The sequence below is a fragment of the Falco cherrug genome, chromosome 8 (assembly GCF_023634085.1).
Source record: "Falco cherrug isolate bFalChe1 chromosome 8, bFalChe1.pri, whole genome shotgun sequence".
NCBI lineage: Eukaryota > Metazoa > Chordata > Aves > Falconiformes > Falconidae > Falco > Falco cherrug.
The window spans coordinates 22,117,722-22,135,763 of record NC_073704.1 but is presented as its reverse complement, the minus strand read 5'-3'; the positions used below and the strand labels follow the sequence as shown (position 1 = coordinate 22,135,763).

General features: G+C 38.5%; 1 protein-coding gene across 1 annotated transcript in view; it reads right to left on the bottom strand.

The window, feature by feature from the left end:
• STK39 (serine/threonine kinase 39) overlaps window positions 1-18,042 on the bottom strand; it is a 101,756-nt gene that overhangs the window by 41,986 nt on the left and 41,728 nt on the right. Inside the window, exons 11-12 of the mRNA XM_055719375.1 lie at window positions 475-597; window positions 314-346 (exon numbers count right to left, since the gene is read on the bottom strand). Of these exons, the coding sequence (XP_055575350.1) occupies window positions 314-346; window positions 475-597 (156 nt within the window). The remainder of the gene's footprint in view (window positions 1-313; window positions 347-474; window positions 598-18,042) is intronic.

The following is an 18,042-nucleotide window of genomic DNA, read 5'->3' as shown; positions in this document are numbered from 1 at the left end:
TCTGACAAAAAGACAGCAATTAGCGTGATCCAGTTATGAACAGTCATTAAAAACAGCCAAATTACCTATCTTAACCAATACTCCTGGGTATGAACATAACATGACTTTAAATTTCCTATCTATTTTATCCACTGCGTGCTCAAGTTAATTGTTACAGGCCGAACTGCATATAGCTCTATCCTCATAAGTCCTTGCTACACAAGGCTGCAGAGCAACACTCTCGCCTCAATTCACATTTTGAACAGCAGAAATTGAAAAGAAATCCCTTCACTCAAACACTTGGAAGGAAAAAAAATTGTAAAGACATTTTTACCTCTGTGTTCTCCTCCTCTTTTACTCTTCGTGACTAGAAAACAAATGCAGTGAGATATGAGCTATACAGCTTTATGCATTAAAGATCCAGAAATATTAAAAATTAACGTTAAGACATATTATCTTGCAGAGTGGAAATGTCTTGGCATAAACAAAAGGTACCTTTTCCTGAGAAACAGCAGCTTTTCCCTCCTCGCTCTTCTCATCCATTTCATCATCACTCCATTCCCAGTCCCCATCTTCTGTTTTATGGAGGTGACCACTGGAACCTGGTACTCGTCTGACCTACAAAAATATTAAGCGTTGACCATTACACAGATAACTTTAGTCTTTATCTGTGTTCTGGTTAATCAAGCAGTTCTTCATAATTTTTATTCTGTATGCTTTCATTAGTTTGCTGGAGGAGTCACTGGCATACTGAAATAACATCTGACCTCTGGGGTTATCCTTGAGCCAGAGGGAATAGCTAAGATATGCAAAATTGGCACAGGGAAATAGGTTTTGGATATATTTTGCAACTGCTTAGGAACAAGCTCAAGTAGATGACAACTGCTTACTATGAACTAACCCTTGGAAAGAAAGGAAGCTATTCAAGGAAGCAGAAGTTACACAGACAAGGTTGTTCTTGGGGCACAAGTCTTTAAGAACTTTATTGTCCTGCTAAAAAGCTTTAAAATGTGTAAAAGTATTAAGGATACTTCAAAAGTAAAATTATCCTTATTAAAAAAAAAAAAAAAAAAAGAGGCAGCAGCTATATGCAGACTGAGAAGGTAGGCAGGCATGCACCACACCAAACTAGTTGGGCAAACTCCTGTAGGTCAAATAGTCTAACAAGCCTTAGCAGCAGTATCCAGCAACTAAATCTGAAAATCAAATACTCTTCTGATGTCACCTTGCTCTTTTTCAGAGCCTGACAACACACTTGTTTTCCCCTGGATCACGTTTAGCCTATTTGAGCAAAACAAAGGAACATCCAACAACTCTTCCCACACCTTGGTATGCATTTATGAGACCCATGAGATGGCTGAAAGCACAGCACAATAAGCAGCAGTCCCACCGGTGTTTAGATTAGAATCAGTTTCTCTAATGATTTCACATTACTGAGCCAATATACAGTTCCTACTGCACAACTTCAAATGCTCGTTCAGGTAAGCTCCCCAGCACTATAAATTTGTAAAGCTTAAAGCATATCCTTTTGAATTATAAAAAAGGAAAAACAGTTACTCAGGAAACAGCCTGTACATTGGTAGGAGAACAAAAGGAACAAAGCATTAAGTGTTCACAGTACACAAAAGGGAGAACTAACTTTGCAGAAAAGCAATTTCAGGCCAAGAACAACTGCTCAAGAAGACATCTAATAACAATAACTACTAAAAAAAATATTAACTAGATGATCTTAGCCCAAAACTGTGTATCCTGTTAGGCAGTATGCCAGTATGTTGTATGTACGGTAACATACAACAGCCTGGTTCAATTCTGTATTCACAGATTCCTGTCTGTAGTGTTTTGATGTCTTGCACCAAAGTACATTGAGCACTGATTAACCTGGTTCTGCCATCCTCATTGGTGGTGGTAATGGAAAACCATTCTGCAGCACAGCTACCTCACAAAACAGGAAGATGTTAAAAAAAAAAAATCTAAAAAGTTTAATATCCGATTTCTGAAAACTACTGTTTTTCCAACTTCATGAAACTTACATAAAGACTAAACTGGTATTAACCTTGCTGTAAACTCCTCCAATTGCTGCAAACCACAATGTGAGGAGAGATGCAGCATGTGACAGATTCCAGCTGCTTCTAAATCCCATCACGTAAATTTATCTGTGGCATGAAAACAGTACAGGACACTAGGTCTGAGCTCATGAGCTTCTAGAAAACTATGTGATGCAGATGCAGCTATTAATACATTTTTTTCCAAAGCAGCTTTTCATAGAGAGCTGGGCACCTAAGCTATTTCTCTACTGGATTTGGACTGAGCACAATTTGGAGCTGGCTGGCCTGACACCAGAACAGTAAGCATAAACTTAGGAGCCTTCTTGCAAAACCTTGTGCATATACAAGCAGGTACCTTGGTGTCTGCATTCTTTACCTCTCCTTCCTTCCCTCCCTAAACACCCATCTGCTCCTCTCCCTTCTCTTTTGCACACAGGAGACTAAACTAGAGGAAAGGATGACGTTTCCAGAACCTCAGCACATTACTTTCTTCAGTCCTTATAATACTCCTTCCTTATATTTCTTTCCTGCATAACTGAATTAGAGTGCCCTACTTACTTTTCTCCGTATTTTGTACGCCTTTGTAACAGAGAAGAAGGGAAACCTAGGCAGGACACCAGGGGAATATCTTACTCCATCACTTGAAAGACAAATTCTACACAATTTTTCTCCGTTTCCCATACCAGGCTCCTAATGCACCAGTTTCAGGCTCTAGCTGCCTCAGAGCTTGGTACAAGAAGCTCCTGTGTGTTTGGGAGGAAGGACCAAGCAATTGTCAACAAAAGCAGTTAGCACAGCAATTTCTTACTCGGCTGCAATCAAGGGAGGCACAATCAGTGGGCTCTTACTGTCTATATCATCAGGGATTAGCACAGATATAAGGTAATTTTGCAGGCAATTTGCCCGGTGCTTGTGGATGTAATTTATTATCCTTCAAGGAACAGTCCTGAAGTAGGCTTTTGTTTAACAGCACAAGCTTTTTCCTAACAGCAATACATGAACCTAAGAGAGGACATCAACCCCACCAGAAGCATGCTTTACAAACAGAATAGAATAGAATGGTTTACAGACACCTTCACACATGACATTGTGCACTAATCAAAATCTCTTCTGCATCTATTCTCAGTTTTTCTGAAGACTTATTCTAACTGGAACAATTTTAATGGAGTTTAATGATGCTGGCATAGAGTTATGAGAGAAAGCTTTACTGATGAAGATGGAGTGCATTTCAAGTTTTTAAATAGACTGCCTTTTAATAAGCAATAAACAAATGGCTCAAGGAAAAGAAAATAAGTTACTGCAAAATAAAATATTGTGTTCAATTATTTTCTTGAAAGGTGTCTGAAGGCAGAAAAACAAAAGTTTAGGTTTGTGCTGTTCCAGTTGGACTGATTCCCACTAGCACACATATTCACAGGACAGAAATCACCAATTCAGCTACAGCAAAGTACCCAACCTACTCAGCCTTCAAAAACCTGAAGCGTTTTTGTCTAATGTCTATGTCTATGACAAAATATCTAACGACATTTTTTTATTGGTGGTGTTAATTTTTGATTAACAGTGGCTTTGCTCAGTTTCAGTTCTGGTTAAAGCCACAAAGACTCAGTCACATAGGGAGGACATGTACCCCAGGTGCAGGACAGAACAAGAGCAGCACACCGCGTCAGCAAATAAATTAATTGTCTCTTCATTTAACATAAACCTGTGTAACTAATATCACTTATTGGATGGAAATATATTAGCTTCAATTTCTGTTGTAATAGAAACTTATCTGAAGAGACTTGATACCAGAATGGTGCTGCTTCTTTTCAGATTTTCTAGCACCTTTTCCAGAGCACACTCACTAAAATGCATATAGGTGGTAACATACGTGAAGTATTTTAGCAGACAACTAGCATTTTATCATATTCAACTCACATTAATATAAAGCAAAAATACACCAGAAATAGGAAAGGAATAAAACTTGCATTATACAGCTAAAGCTTTTTACGCTTTGTATTTGGCACAGCCAGAGAACTACTTTAAAGAGCTAAAATAAGATAACTGAGACAACCCGGGACATTCATCAGGGCTGCACCGGGACCTGCCTGGTGGTACAGGGAGCAGATTCAACCCACCAGCCTGAGAGAAAAACTAGTCTTTTTTTATCTTTTCTGAACACATTTTTTTTCCCAAGATTTGTGGGTTAAATCAGCCCAACTTGAGGTCAAATAGCAAAGACTGTAAGCAAAGAGGCAGAAACAAAAGGGGCAGTGAAAGGGAAGTTGGATCATCTTGTTTTGGAAGCAGCAATCCCTCAGGATCCTCAAAATCACATACTCTAGAACACTTACAATGCAGCATCATGACCAGAGTGCACAATCTGCCACACCAAGTCTCCTCAGGCTTCCATTTGTGCTCCTACAGCTGTGCATACAACCCAATTGAAATATTAACATGGAACACAAGTCAGCTTGCAGCCAAATCAGCTTTTTAATTTAGCTGAGCATAAGTCAGCACAAGCACTACAGCCTGCACAAGAGAAGGAACTGGAATATCATTTTCAGTAGTTGCCCCAGTCACCTGTGATAAGAAAGCATTTTAAATTCCCAAAAAGTGATAGACACAAATATGAAGAGGGAGCAAATATATCCAGACACAGCATACATTTATCTCCATTTCCTTTCATTTGCTCCCCCTGCCCTGCCTCAAAATACTACAGAATTAAAGTGAGCACATTTTTATAACAGTATGCCAAGTCACTATACTAAACATCTTCAGAAGATTTTCACTTCATCACAATCAAGTCTTTCCAACCTTTTGGATTACTCTTGAAGTGTTCTTCGTAGAGTGTGGTAAAGCTCTATATCCCTTTGTCCTTACAGGCCTAAACAACCTTCAAGACAGGAAAAACCTTTTCCAACAAGAACACTAAGGGCCATTATAACAAGCCTGTGAGAAGATGAAAAGAAAAACGGAAAATAAGGAACAAAGATAAGCAATCACTGAGTGGCACCAGTACTAGAATTGTTCTGTTAGGAATGCATCTTCATCAGGGTGAAAACAGAGTGTGTTTCTCTAGATGACGTTCTCACATACTTCCCTGTTTTGATTGCTCCCTTTCAATTTGCAAGAACAGGTGTGCAATATATAAAAGTATTTTTCTGAAGAATAGTTATATACATATGTGTACAGAACTGTAGCCTGTTAAGCACTTGCATTGCACAATATAGCAACAGGAATCTGTGCCTCAGGTGTCAAGCATTTGTAGCAAAAACATTATGGTATGCCCATCGGGGGAGAGGAAGAGAAACAATTATCCCATTTTCCTCCCATCAAACCACAGTCCCCTACAGCAAAGCTTACAAATTCTTTCCTTTGGCGGTGGACAGCTTAAGCTACTCTTTGAAATGCTGCAGCTTGTAAAAGTTAATGAAAATGCTACAATGGGCCAACACAAAAATCACTACATAGAAATGATGGGAAGAGTTCATGGGGACTTGATAGCACACAGAGCATTCAACTGTTACCTAAAAAATAAACTAGATGGCTACTGATGGAAAGTTATAGAAAGCTGTGTTCACCACTGCACAAAGTATTCATCTCTGCTTTGCCAATAATCTCAGCCTCACTGGGCCACTGCAGCAGCCTCTGAAAAAACTGATAGAAACAGCAGCAGATCCGAAGAGATCACACAAACAGAAAAATAACATCGTCAACACACTTTTGAACAGCAAAGATATTTCTACCCAAATTCAGAGCAACAATGCAACATTATGAACACCTCAGAGGGCATCTCAAGTCCCACAAAAAGACCCTCTTGTCTTTCTGAGAGGGTCTGACTCCCAGCTCTGTCTAGCAAAAGTGTTTTTTGAAATATATGTTGAAGGTACACTTCACAAATACGGACATTAAGAGTTTTCCTACCCTCAATAAAATGCTAATGTAAACTAATGAGAATGAACAATGTCAACTGTATACAAGAGAGACCACCCATCCCAACCTCTAGTATTACCCTGGGAAGGAAAAAAATTACCTGAAGACAAGAATGAAGGAAGCTCAAACCATACTTACCTTGGAGAGTATGGACAATACTTGAGGACCTAACTTTGGAACGAGTACTGCATAGCTCTCAAAGGACGCCATACAATGATCAAGAAACAAAGAATGTCCAGACTTCATGCCCTGTTTATCAACTTTCAATGAAATTCAATGACACTTTACCTTTGAGAGAACAAATAAACCTCTCTTTTCTTCTGATTTTATTTTACAAATATAGCATTCCCCTTATATGAACTGTCCTTCAAAGGTGGCACTAATTCATGCTATCTTGAACTCCTGTTGTTCACATACAGACAGCTAGAAGTGTCCTCTTTCTATGCACCCCTTTTCTTTCTGGGAGAGGGGGGTTTAAGACTGTAAACATAATTCGGCAACTGCATCCATGATTTCTATCATAATGACATACTGACTGCAAATTCACAATTCAGCCTGCTGGAGAGAAGACATCTCTGCAGACCTCTATACACAAGGCCAAAAACTGTCAGTGGACTTCAGTCCAACCCCCCAGTCTCTCATGTCAGTGCTGAAATTGGCAGAAAATACAACAGGGATTTGGAAAGCTGTAAATATTTGGAATTTCACTACTGGTTATCATTTGAGATACTACTAGAAGACTGGTATCAAAGGCAGCACACTTGCATTTCATCCCAATGATTACAGCATTACAGCAGTTGAGAACGTTCTACATATTTCTCCTGATATCCTGCTACAGGCCTCCCATTTTACAGAGGGAAATAAAGAAGCAGACAAATGAATTGATTTATTCAAGGCCACAACGCAAACCCTAGACAGAGCATGAAACTGAAATGAACCTCTTGCATCTACAAAGTAAGGGGGAAGTTCTTTTACATTGCATGCAGTAGCTATACAAATGCAATTTCTCCCTCAGCTTTAGTCAAAATACACAGCATTGATAGTTCTTTATGCTAAGATTATAATATATTTATAATTATATTTAAATCTAAACATTTCTCTCTGTAAATATTTCAAAGTGAAAGGGAAACAAGTTAAAACATGCTCAGTTCCAATTTGAGTTTTATTGTTTTAAAAACCTAAATGCTGCCTCCAAAATAGGAGCTAAACTGAATCATAAATTTAGCTAATAAAGAAAACAATGAAAGCCTTCAGCCTTACAAAGACAAATTAACACATATTAGAAAAGATATTTCACATAAATCAGAACAGCACCAGGGAATAAAAAATGAATTTGAATGACTGGCATTTAAACTGCACGCAACACAAAAGCAGCTCGGAACATTGCGATCTACAACCAAAAGCAGTTTGTAGGAGGAAAAACCTAACAAGTCACTGCCAACATTAGCACAGCTGTGGAAGAAGGACATTACGAACATCAGCTACAAGGGAGAATTGCTTGGACAATTTGGTGAGTAAAAAAATCATGACTACCACGAAAATATTAAGCATCTTATGATTATTACTATATATGTCATTGCTGGTTAAAGCTTACTCCAGTATACACCAGAGTCACAAAGATTTAAGAATAAATTAAGCTGCTGACAGAACTATTAGTCCTCACCCTTTTAAAGTAGCATACAGATAATTTAACATTCCCAGCCAGCAATAGTATGCATCAGCTCTCCAGGAGAATGTCTGCTTAAACAGATGAACAGGGCAACTATCATTCCTGCCCACTGAAGGTTAGCCTGTATCAGCCCAACAGAGAGAGAACTTCAGCACCAGAATGCAGAAGCTGCCCACATTTCCCAAAGCTTGATCAAAAGCAGGCTACAGCGTAAGGAAGCAAAACATAAATTGTTGTCTTCTAGACACTGACGTACTTGCTATATGTAGGTGTTAGAGGCTGGGGAAAGAAAAATCTATTATTCATCACTGATTCTTTTGCTTCTGCAATTTCTTTACAAGTTTATTTTTGTAGTATGACAAGGAAGGGAACGAACATTTTCTGAATATCAAGATCTTCCTACTTCTTTATTCATAACTACTGGCCGACTTACAGATTTATTACTTCATTTCAGTGTCTCATTAAAAAAAACTATAAAAAGGACACACTGTGGGATACCAATGCACACACATATAAAACATTACTGCAATGCATACATGGTACAGCATATGATCTAGACCACACTAAAAATCAATTATTTCATTAAGAGTAATATTCTGCATTGTCCTGATTTTGGCTGGGATAGGAATTACTTATTTTATTCCTCAGTAGTTGGTACAATGCTGTGTTTCGGATTTAGTATGAGAATAACGTTGACAAACTGATGGTTTAGGATGTTGCTGGGTAATGTTCATACCAAGACAAGGGCTTTTCCATTTCTCAGGCCCTGCCAGCAAGAGGGCTGGAGGGGTACAAGAAATTGGGAGGGGACAAAGCCAGGACAACTGACCCCAACTAGCAAAGGGATATTCCATACCATGGGATGTCATGCTCAGTATATAAACTGGGGGGAGCCAGCCAGGAGGGGCCAATCGCTGCTCAGGGACTGGCTGGGCATCGGTCAGCGGGTGATGAGCAATTGTATTGTGCATCACTTGGGTCTTCCCTTCCTTTTGGATTTTATTCTCTCCCATTTGCTCTCCTTTTCATTATCATCATCAATACTATCGTTATTACTTTATTTCAATTATTAAATTGTTCTTATTTCAAACCTCGAGTTTTACCTCTTTTCCCCCAATTCTCCTCCCCATCCCAGGAGTGGGGTAGGGAAATAAGTGAGCAAGTGGCTGAGTGGTACTTAGTTGCCACTTGGGGTTAAACCATGACATATATCTATTGTCGTCTTCTTCATTCTACAGAAAGATGAGTGAACTAGTAATCTTGATTTCCACACTATCTCAATTATTTAAGCTATTCCTGTTAAGTCTCTGGCAGCTAAATATTTGGGATGGAGTCCTGAGCAGACTTAAAACAACATTTTTAAGTCTGCTCTACAAAAGATTATGGTGACCTGAAAGTATGGTAAATAAGATACATTTGTGTAAACAAAATTGATGGCATTAGTAAGTATTAAACATCTCAGTAATGTGGAAGGTGCCTTGCCACCCTCCATATATAGGTAACTTAGAGCTCAAATGTAATTTGTTCTTGAATTCCTGAAGAAAGGGAAATGTGTAGACCCCACCCATTTAAAACATATGTGCAAAGGCCTTTGTGGAACCCTGACACTGCTCCCTGTTAATTTCTAAATAGAGAACAATCAGTGCTGGTCTCCCATTTTTGCACTTGCATATCTACAGAAGGCAATCCGTATCTTTTTTTTTTTTGTAAACACACATCCTTCTGGATATACTGCAGTCCAACAAATCAACTAGCTCAGCTTTTTCTGGAAATAAAATTGTCTTTTATTTTACCACCGATGCCCTTCAGCTACATCTGCTAGTACAGTATTCAAGATATACACAATCCCACATGCCCCAGAGAGCAGCAATGACAAGGTGGTTATTTAAACACCTCATCTTTTTCATTTTCTGCAGTCTGTCCTAGTAAAAGCCCAGATTTGACCTTCAGGCAGAAAAGAGAACAACCAGTCAACAGATACTGTATATCTTCACCTTTCCCTAAGGCTATGGTAACGGGTTTTACAGGAGACAGGACACCCCCATTACCCAGATCCCAGAAGTTCTTATAGAACAGATAGGCTAAATTACCTTTTAAAGTGCCAACATTTCTTGGTAATTGATAAGATGAGGTTTTTTGCATTTCCACCCCCAGCCCTCTTTTTTTTTTTTTTTTTTTTTTTTAATTGGAAGTCTCAAGAGCTTTATTTCTTATGCAGCTTCATAAGAAGTATTTACAATACCAGTTACCATGCCAGTTATTTTATAGGAAGAAAGATGATGAAAAATAGGACATTGTTGAACATTTTGGTTTTAGCACATTTTACATCTGTGTATTCTTCTCCCCAATAAAATCCAGACTAGCTCCTTCTATACACATCTTAAGTAGAGCAATCTGATTTTACAAATTTTTACCTTTAGCCATCCTGTAAACCTTTCCTTGAATGTTTCCTAAGATACAGAAGCAAATTTCAATTCCCACCCCTATGCATTTATTTGCATTCCAATGCAATGAAGGAAATCAAAATATCATCACATCTATCCAATCATGGCACAAGCCTTTTTTGCTTAAAACAGTTACACATCTAGTCACAGCTTAGCATTGAGGTAAAAGGCAGACCATGGAGATGTCACTTTCTAAAGTATATATTCATACAAAAGAACATCAGCATTTTTGTATAAGAATACCTATACTGTAATCATTTTGGGGAAAAAAAAATAAAAAAATCTGAGGTCCAACACAGAGCACGAATTCCCACATGTATCTATCATCCTTTGCTCGAGAGTTGAGGCACTTCTTCAAGAGAAGGCTTGTCCCCATCCAACCCAGTCTCATGGGTTATGGGAACATCCTAATACTTTCACTGCTGGCTCTTCTTAAATTCCCCCAAGTTCGTTATAATGCAAAGTCTCATTTGTATTCTGATGCAAGCCACAAAAATTCTGCAAACCTAAATGAAAATCAGCAAAAGTTATCATTCATACTCCACTTCAAACTAATTGCTGTTGGTTCTCTACACTGGACAACATGCTTACGTTTTGTCCAAATTGCTGACTGAAAGGACACAGATGATTTAAGGCTTTGCAGTTCCTGAAAAATGTTTTTAGACATTTCTGATATGCATATTCCCTATGTAAAGGAACAGAACTTTTCGACCAAAAAACACAAGGAAGCTGCTAGGAAGCTAACACGTTACTTGGTATACACATCTCCCATGCCCTAAAGTCGCAGTCTGAACAGTCTGAATTTCAGTATTCCAAGGTGACCTTACTCTGGGAGGAGACGAGGTGTCATCAGCATCTCAGGTGGTAAGTCCTGAGCCAGTACAAGTAAGATCAGAGAATATTCTTGCATATATATCTGTTATCTCACTAGAAAAATACAGCAACATCAAATCCTTCAATTCCAAGTAAATTCCAACTGAATTATTCAATTCCAAGTCAAATGCAACTGGTGTCTTCAAAACATGGCAACATTGAGAGAAACTGGTATTCCATTTAAAAATTTTGCATTAGAATAATGGCCAAAAATATTTCATTTACTTTGGGGTCAAGCTTTCATAGATCACATTTTGATCGCACAATCATATTCTTAAAAAAATTAAACTGTACTTCTGTTGGAATTAAAATATATGTTCACAGCTACCCAGCACACCCTTCCAAAGCAGCTTTGTTTGCACTGAAGTGTACAGAACGTATAATTACCTTCAATAGATTAGGCAATATGGAAAATTTGAGTCACTGATGCAAACGTACAAATATTTGTTTCTTCCTTAATGCAGCATGAAGTCTTACAAAAACTGAAAAGGCACCTATGTCATCTAAGAATTGGAAATACAGGAATCTTCACCATTTTCGTGTAAATTACTACTTCTACTCACTAATGGAAACAATTACTCTGGAACTTAAAGTCAAGAAATATAAGATATTTACATTTTCTTTCATGAAAGAGAACTGCATAATGGGTAACAAATTTCATGTGGAGAGCTGCTCTGAATAGGACTTCTTCAGCTCTCTCTACAGCACAATTTTCTAAGGGGTAATACAGCAAAAGTCAACAAAGAACAAACATCTGACAAAAAAGAAAGACCATCTACTTTAAATATTTATGATGCTGGTTTGTTTTTATAGCTAAACACAAACATGATCATGCTCAGATGATGCCAAGTGTGACACCTGAGGGCAGGGCCATCTATTGAGAAGACTGCCATGAAATCTTACCTACGCTCACAATTTAGAAATGGAATACAGTGGAGTGATCAGTGAAAGGAAAATGAAGCCATGAAAAGCTGAATAGAGAAGGGAGGAGAGAGCACATTCCTACATCTCTAGAGGAAACGCTGAAAAATGGTTACAGATGTTCAGTGTACCAACTCCCCACCCGCTCTGGGGGATTCCCTGTCCAAAGCTGCCCTCCTCTCCCTCTTTCACTGACTCTTCTCTTGCTGGCATAATGCTTAGAGACAGCAAAATGTAGTGGCTCTAACTACAGACACTCTTTTGTCACCTAAACTCTTGTAAACTAGTGCAGGTAATTCCCTGCACTCCTAATACTACCTTCCAAAACCATGAGGTTTTACGTAAAGACTGCAACATACTTATTATCTCTGCTCCAGCCTGAGTCCAAAATTTTAACCTAATTTTGTTTTGAGAAATTGCAGTGTTTGGGAGAAATCCCAGTAACACGGCAAATGTGCCATTTTAGTCATTCAGTATGATATTTGGCTTTCAGACATTATTTCTCCATTTATGAGTTCCACTACAAAATTTCATTACTGAGTGTTGTTAACTGCAAATAATTCTTTAACTCCCATTTTAACAATAGTCCTTTCAGGCATGAATGTGTACCTGTGCTGAGAAAGATGTTTTCAATTAATTGTGCAGAGGAGTTGCATTGTTTCTCAAGAGTAACACTTCACCTCAAAACCAAGGAATCCCAAATGGGCTATCTATCAGGCATGACCTGATGGCTAATTCATACATGCAGAGAGAAGCCCTTTTATATCCTCTTTCTTTTCTCTGTCTGCCTTCCTCCTCCTCCCCCAGCAATGAAATTAAGGTGCTAAGGCCAAGAAGCAATCAAAGGAATCCAATCAAAAATACATCAAGTTGCCAAAGTAACTTGATACTCTGAAAGATGAAGAAAAGATAAAGATCCAGATCTTCAGAGGTTCTGGTTATCTTTCCTGGCTGCTCAGATGAATGGGCATGAAGATGGTGAATCACCACTAAAAGCCTTTCTCTTACATCTTACAGGGATCACTGGATCCTCCTTTTATAATCAGCATCTTTCAGTTTCACTTATCCTCTTTTGTCATCCAAGCTGTTTACTCGTGTAATATGACCAGAGGCAAAAAGAAAGACAAATACAGCCCCGTGCAGAGCTATCATTATTTAGACAACTCATTATAAAGGGGGGTTTCACTGCCAGCAATACAGTCATGTTAAAGAATATTTGGGAAAATAGTCTACTACTGTATAATGCAAAGAATTTACTATGATTTTCACATACTTTCAAGCTCAAAGGACTGAAAATACTATCTCAAGGTGAAATTCTCATTTCTTCCCTTTTCCATCTTCTACAAGGTTTCCGTTGACTTATGCACATGAGAGAAATTAGTGTAATATACATTTCTGCACTCCACCCAGATTTTAAAAAGACGTAAACTTACTGAAGACGTTTTTAAAAAACCTTAGGCAATCAAAATGAACATTTGAGCGTAGCTCTCCAGAAAGTTACAAATGAATATGAAAATAACAAAAATTTGTCTGTGATTTTTATAAAATTCATTTTTATAAAATCCATTTTTATAAAACTCCAGTGTTTACATCTTAGTTGGGTATCAAGAAGCAGCATGCATTCAACCAGTCTACAGCATTTAAAATCACAGACCTAGAGCCGCTCCTAACTGAGCAAAGCTCTCCAAACCGGCCTCACTTTCCAGTTCAGGAAGGCTTAAGCCTTGCTCACCGCATGGTGCGTTAGATGCGGCTGCCCTCTGCTGACTATGCATCCCACACAGCACAACTGGGATGCACACATCTTTGTCATCCAGTTGACGTTTATGCCCTCTCACTTCATACACCATGTAACCTCACATTTACCTGCAGATGCACAGTTTGAATGATCTTCTTACGAAGCTGCTTTTCAATGCTAAACAGAAACTGGACTCTGCATATGAACTATTACTATTCCAGTCCATCTTTCTGCTCTGCTAGCCTTAAACTGCCTGTTCTGATTAAAACCTTGAAGCTTGCAGCTCCAGCCATAATTTTAACGTTTTGAGCCAAGAGCACGTTTCAGCTAAATTAACGCCCCCATAACCACTGGGTAGCACAGCCTCAAGGATGTCCCACTTCCCCTGTACTTCCCTTGCAGTTCTCTCTCCCCAGGAACTTCAAGAATATCACCTGTATCAAGCACTAGGGGGGAGGAGTGTCAAAACAACAGCATGTAATTTTTTTTGTATTGTACTTCTAAAAGCTTTACAAGGTCTAACCAGGAAAACTTATTTACTTTTCACATTCTTCAGAGCGTTGGGCTAGGGCTCCTTTTCCACCCCCCACCCCTCCTCTTCAATTTACTCTTTTTTGAACTAGGAAGGCTAAAGATTTAACTTTTCCATACAAAAGCAAGAATTCTCACACAGCTATTCCATTAGTCTTTCAGCAAATGATAACAGATGGCAACGCTGCTTCTGAGCCATCTTGCATTTACAGAATCCTCTTTGTAATTCATCTCCCTGCATGACCTTCCTGACAGACTTCCCAAAAATGCACAAAATCACAAGTAACACACACTTCCGCATTTGAACATTGCCTTTATGAGCAAAGACAAGCAGAAAGGCTTCTGCGACCACCTTGCTCAAGAAAGCACAGTGGGAAACCCCATGCCACTAAGGTGACCCTAACAAGCCAGCTGTGGCTGCCTACATTGACAAAATACTGATCTGGTCTATAGGCTGGGAACAGATTTAATAACTAATTCCATTGAGTCATTTTCAAAGGGAACCATTTCAAATCCAAAAGAGGCTACCTGATTGCGGATGTCATGCAAGTAGTGTCTGCGGCTTCATTTCTCAGAAGGCAAACAGGTAAAAACAGCACCTTCCCACACATTCTCAGTAATAGAGAACCAAATCATTGATAAACAGAACAATAAAATAGGATTATCTTCTGCTTAGTTAGAAGTTGTACCTCCTGATCAAAGAATCTACCACCAGCATCATGCATGCATGGACTTCCTTTTTCCTGGCTTGAATCTTTAACCAGGAGTCCATCAACAGCACCTTTAAGAATACACTACACTTGCACTTCACAGTTATGAAACCCTCCTCCAGTACCGAAAGTTTCAACAGCTTAGAGAAATACCAAATACTTAAAGCTACTGGTCTAATGAGAAAAGTTCTCATGAAGCACCAGCCTTACGTTAGCCCGCATTCTAGATGTTTTTGAACAAGTCAACAGGTCACGAACACATTAGCTAATGAGCAGATCAATGCTCTTACACAAGAGACAGGGACGCTTACTCATCGCAGGAATGAATTCTGAAGTTGAACCATGATAGCCCGTGAACTGGAAAACACTAACCAATACGCAAGAGGGTTACTTTTTAATGATTAAGATGACTCATGTGTGAGCTTCTAAATCCTGCCATAATAAGTAATTTAAGTCATTGCAGTGATGCTTATGTCCATCTGAAGTACAAAAGACATTCAACTGAGCCAGCTACTCCCTAGTTTGTTTTAAAGCTAGTCTGTTCTATACTAGATTAGCTCCATTTGAGAGGGCACAAAATCCAACCTCACCAACTCTATACAGAAGGTAAAAGCACCCAGTGAAAGAACGGATGGACAAACCCATACACTGTATGAAGTTCCTCATACATTATGGCACAACTGCATGCTGGCAGAAATGCTGACAACTTCTTGAAAATAAGGTTTCAACTTCTTGAGAATTAACCAAAAAAAGCCAACATTGTCTGAATGCCAATTTCTCCTCTATTTTTTGTAGCAATATGCAACAATGTAAAAACAGTTGCACTATGTTTTTCATTTGTAACAGTGTTCTGGGTAAACTGAACAATTACTCTTCTGCCATGGAGGGGCCTCCCACACCTAAAGCCTTGCCAAATACATACTTACAGTTCAGCTGCTGTTTTGCAGAAAAAGTGTTCCAGTATAGCACATGTCCCTTCTCTTTATGTATCAGCACTAATTAAATAAGCATTTCTTAAAGTGGAAAGAATCATAGCAATGAATATACATTTTTCGTAATAATCTGAGCTCAAACTAATGTTGCTTTACTTTTCAAAAGGTCTGTGGTCCAGCTGCACAAACACCCATCATTGGTGAGGTGTATCTACTAGATTAAATCCATTACTGAAAGAAGGAAATGTTGTGTATGTATGTCTTGCTGAGGTGCAATCATGCTTTTAGAGCTGTCCCAAGAAATCTGGGATCTAATAACATTTTCCTCATTAAATGCAGAGAATTTTTAATTTCTTCTGTAAGGTAACATGATCATTTTCCTAAATTAGCTGTACTGCAGAGTGAGAAGTCCAATCCATCAGTACGGTTATGTCTACTGAAGTTTTAATCAAAACTGGTATCACTCACACTGATCATCTCTTCATGCTCCTGCAGGTTTTTCCCAGTAACTTAGAACTCTGAGCTCTAAAGATCTTCTATTAACAATGCAGAGCAATAGCACCTCCCCAAAAAGAGAATTCAAGCTCAACTGTTACTCAGCTTTTAATTTATTTTTTTTTACTAGCAGCACTTCAGACAGCAATAAAATGAAATGCAAATACATGTTTTTTCCCTGTTCACTTTGTAAAAGCAGCAGTCATGCAAGGGATTTTCAAAATTAAAGAAACATGATTATAAAACCACAAAACTGACCCAGGGCCTTTGGGCATACAGAGTACTTGTAGCTGTAATTAATTTTTTAGTGTGACAAGATTTTAAAACTGACTGTGGAATTCTGGAAGCTGTTTCAAATTTCCTCTATTCCAATACAGCAAGCGACTTAGCATTCAGTTCAAAATTAAAACTACTCCAACACATGTTAATAAATAGTGTATCTAAACTCTTTTTAAGTTGTTTTATAACAGGAGTGTACACGGCTCTGATCCAAGCAGGACAGGGCAGGCTGCTCTACCATCACACCAGCTACCAAAGGCAGAGGCTCCAACATTTCTATCAATGACAAATGTGTGGCCTCAGAGCACGTGCCCACTTACCATACCACACTGAGCTGGACCATTCACCACAGCCTTTTCTCCAGTTCTTCGTGACGCCAGCACCACTCTCACAAGTGAGTATTCACATTAACGAAACCCAGAATTGCCAGTAAGAAGTTTCATGGTGTAACACTCATTTCTGCGTATCAGTACCGGTATGTACTTGAGCAGGTTCAGCACAGCAAGAGGCGAGCCCATGCTCCTCCTGGGCAAGTCAAGTCAGTGTTATGCTTAATTACTAGGATAGGCCAGGAAGAAGGGCATCATTTCAAAATCAGCAGAATTAAAAGCAAATAAAGAAACACTGAGACAGTGGGAATTCATGCACAAAGACGAAGTTTAAAACTCTGATGTTAAGTGGTATTTTAAACACACAATGTACGTGTTGTTTAATCATCACATCAGGTTTTAAATCAGGACACCTCTTCACAGCATCAAATGTTTTCTTCACACACAGGAGACCATGTAGGACTGCTTTCAGGATTTCACAAACAGACCTGAACTCATATTTAAAGAAATCAGTTGCCAAGTATAAGCTGTAAAGGCTGCAAAACATGAGAACGCTATGTCAAGAGAAAAGAATTTGAAGTTAAAACTAAACTGAGGCTGGAGTTCTGGGCAACAAAGCAAAATAATTATACGTGTGGCAAATGCAAGAAAAAATAAATTACTGCAGGGCAGATCTGACATCTGAGCTAGCAGTGGTGCTACAGATCATTAGCTATAGGCATTTCACACCAAGTGCTACAGAAGATAATTTAAGCAGTGATGACACCAGCTCCTTCCCACCTCTTGCCCTAGTGACATTCTTTTTTCCATTACAGGGGTTACTTCTTTCAAAAGTAAGCTCTTAGATGCTTTACATCTTAATGTTTGAGCAACCAAACTGTACTTGCACAAGCTTTTTAAAATAAAACCCCACAGTTTTAATATTAAAATACATTTATATTTTATGGCATCTTAAAACAGCGGCTACATGCAGTTGTAACAATTAAATTTTAAATCCCTGATGAATTTTAATATTGTGTACTTTTAAAATGTAAATAATTTAGTATTTTTTCTAGCTAAAACCTAAATATATTTTCCATTTATATGGTAATTAAAAGACCTATTAATTTATCTCTAGCAGCATACAGCTTTAATTTCTTAAGAATCACATCTCTTCCAAATTAGAAACAATTGTCCAAAAAG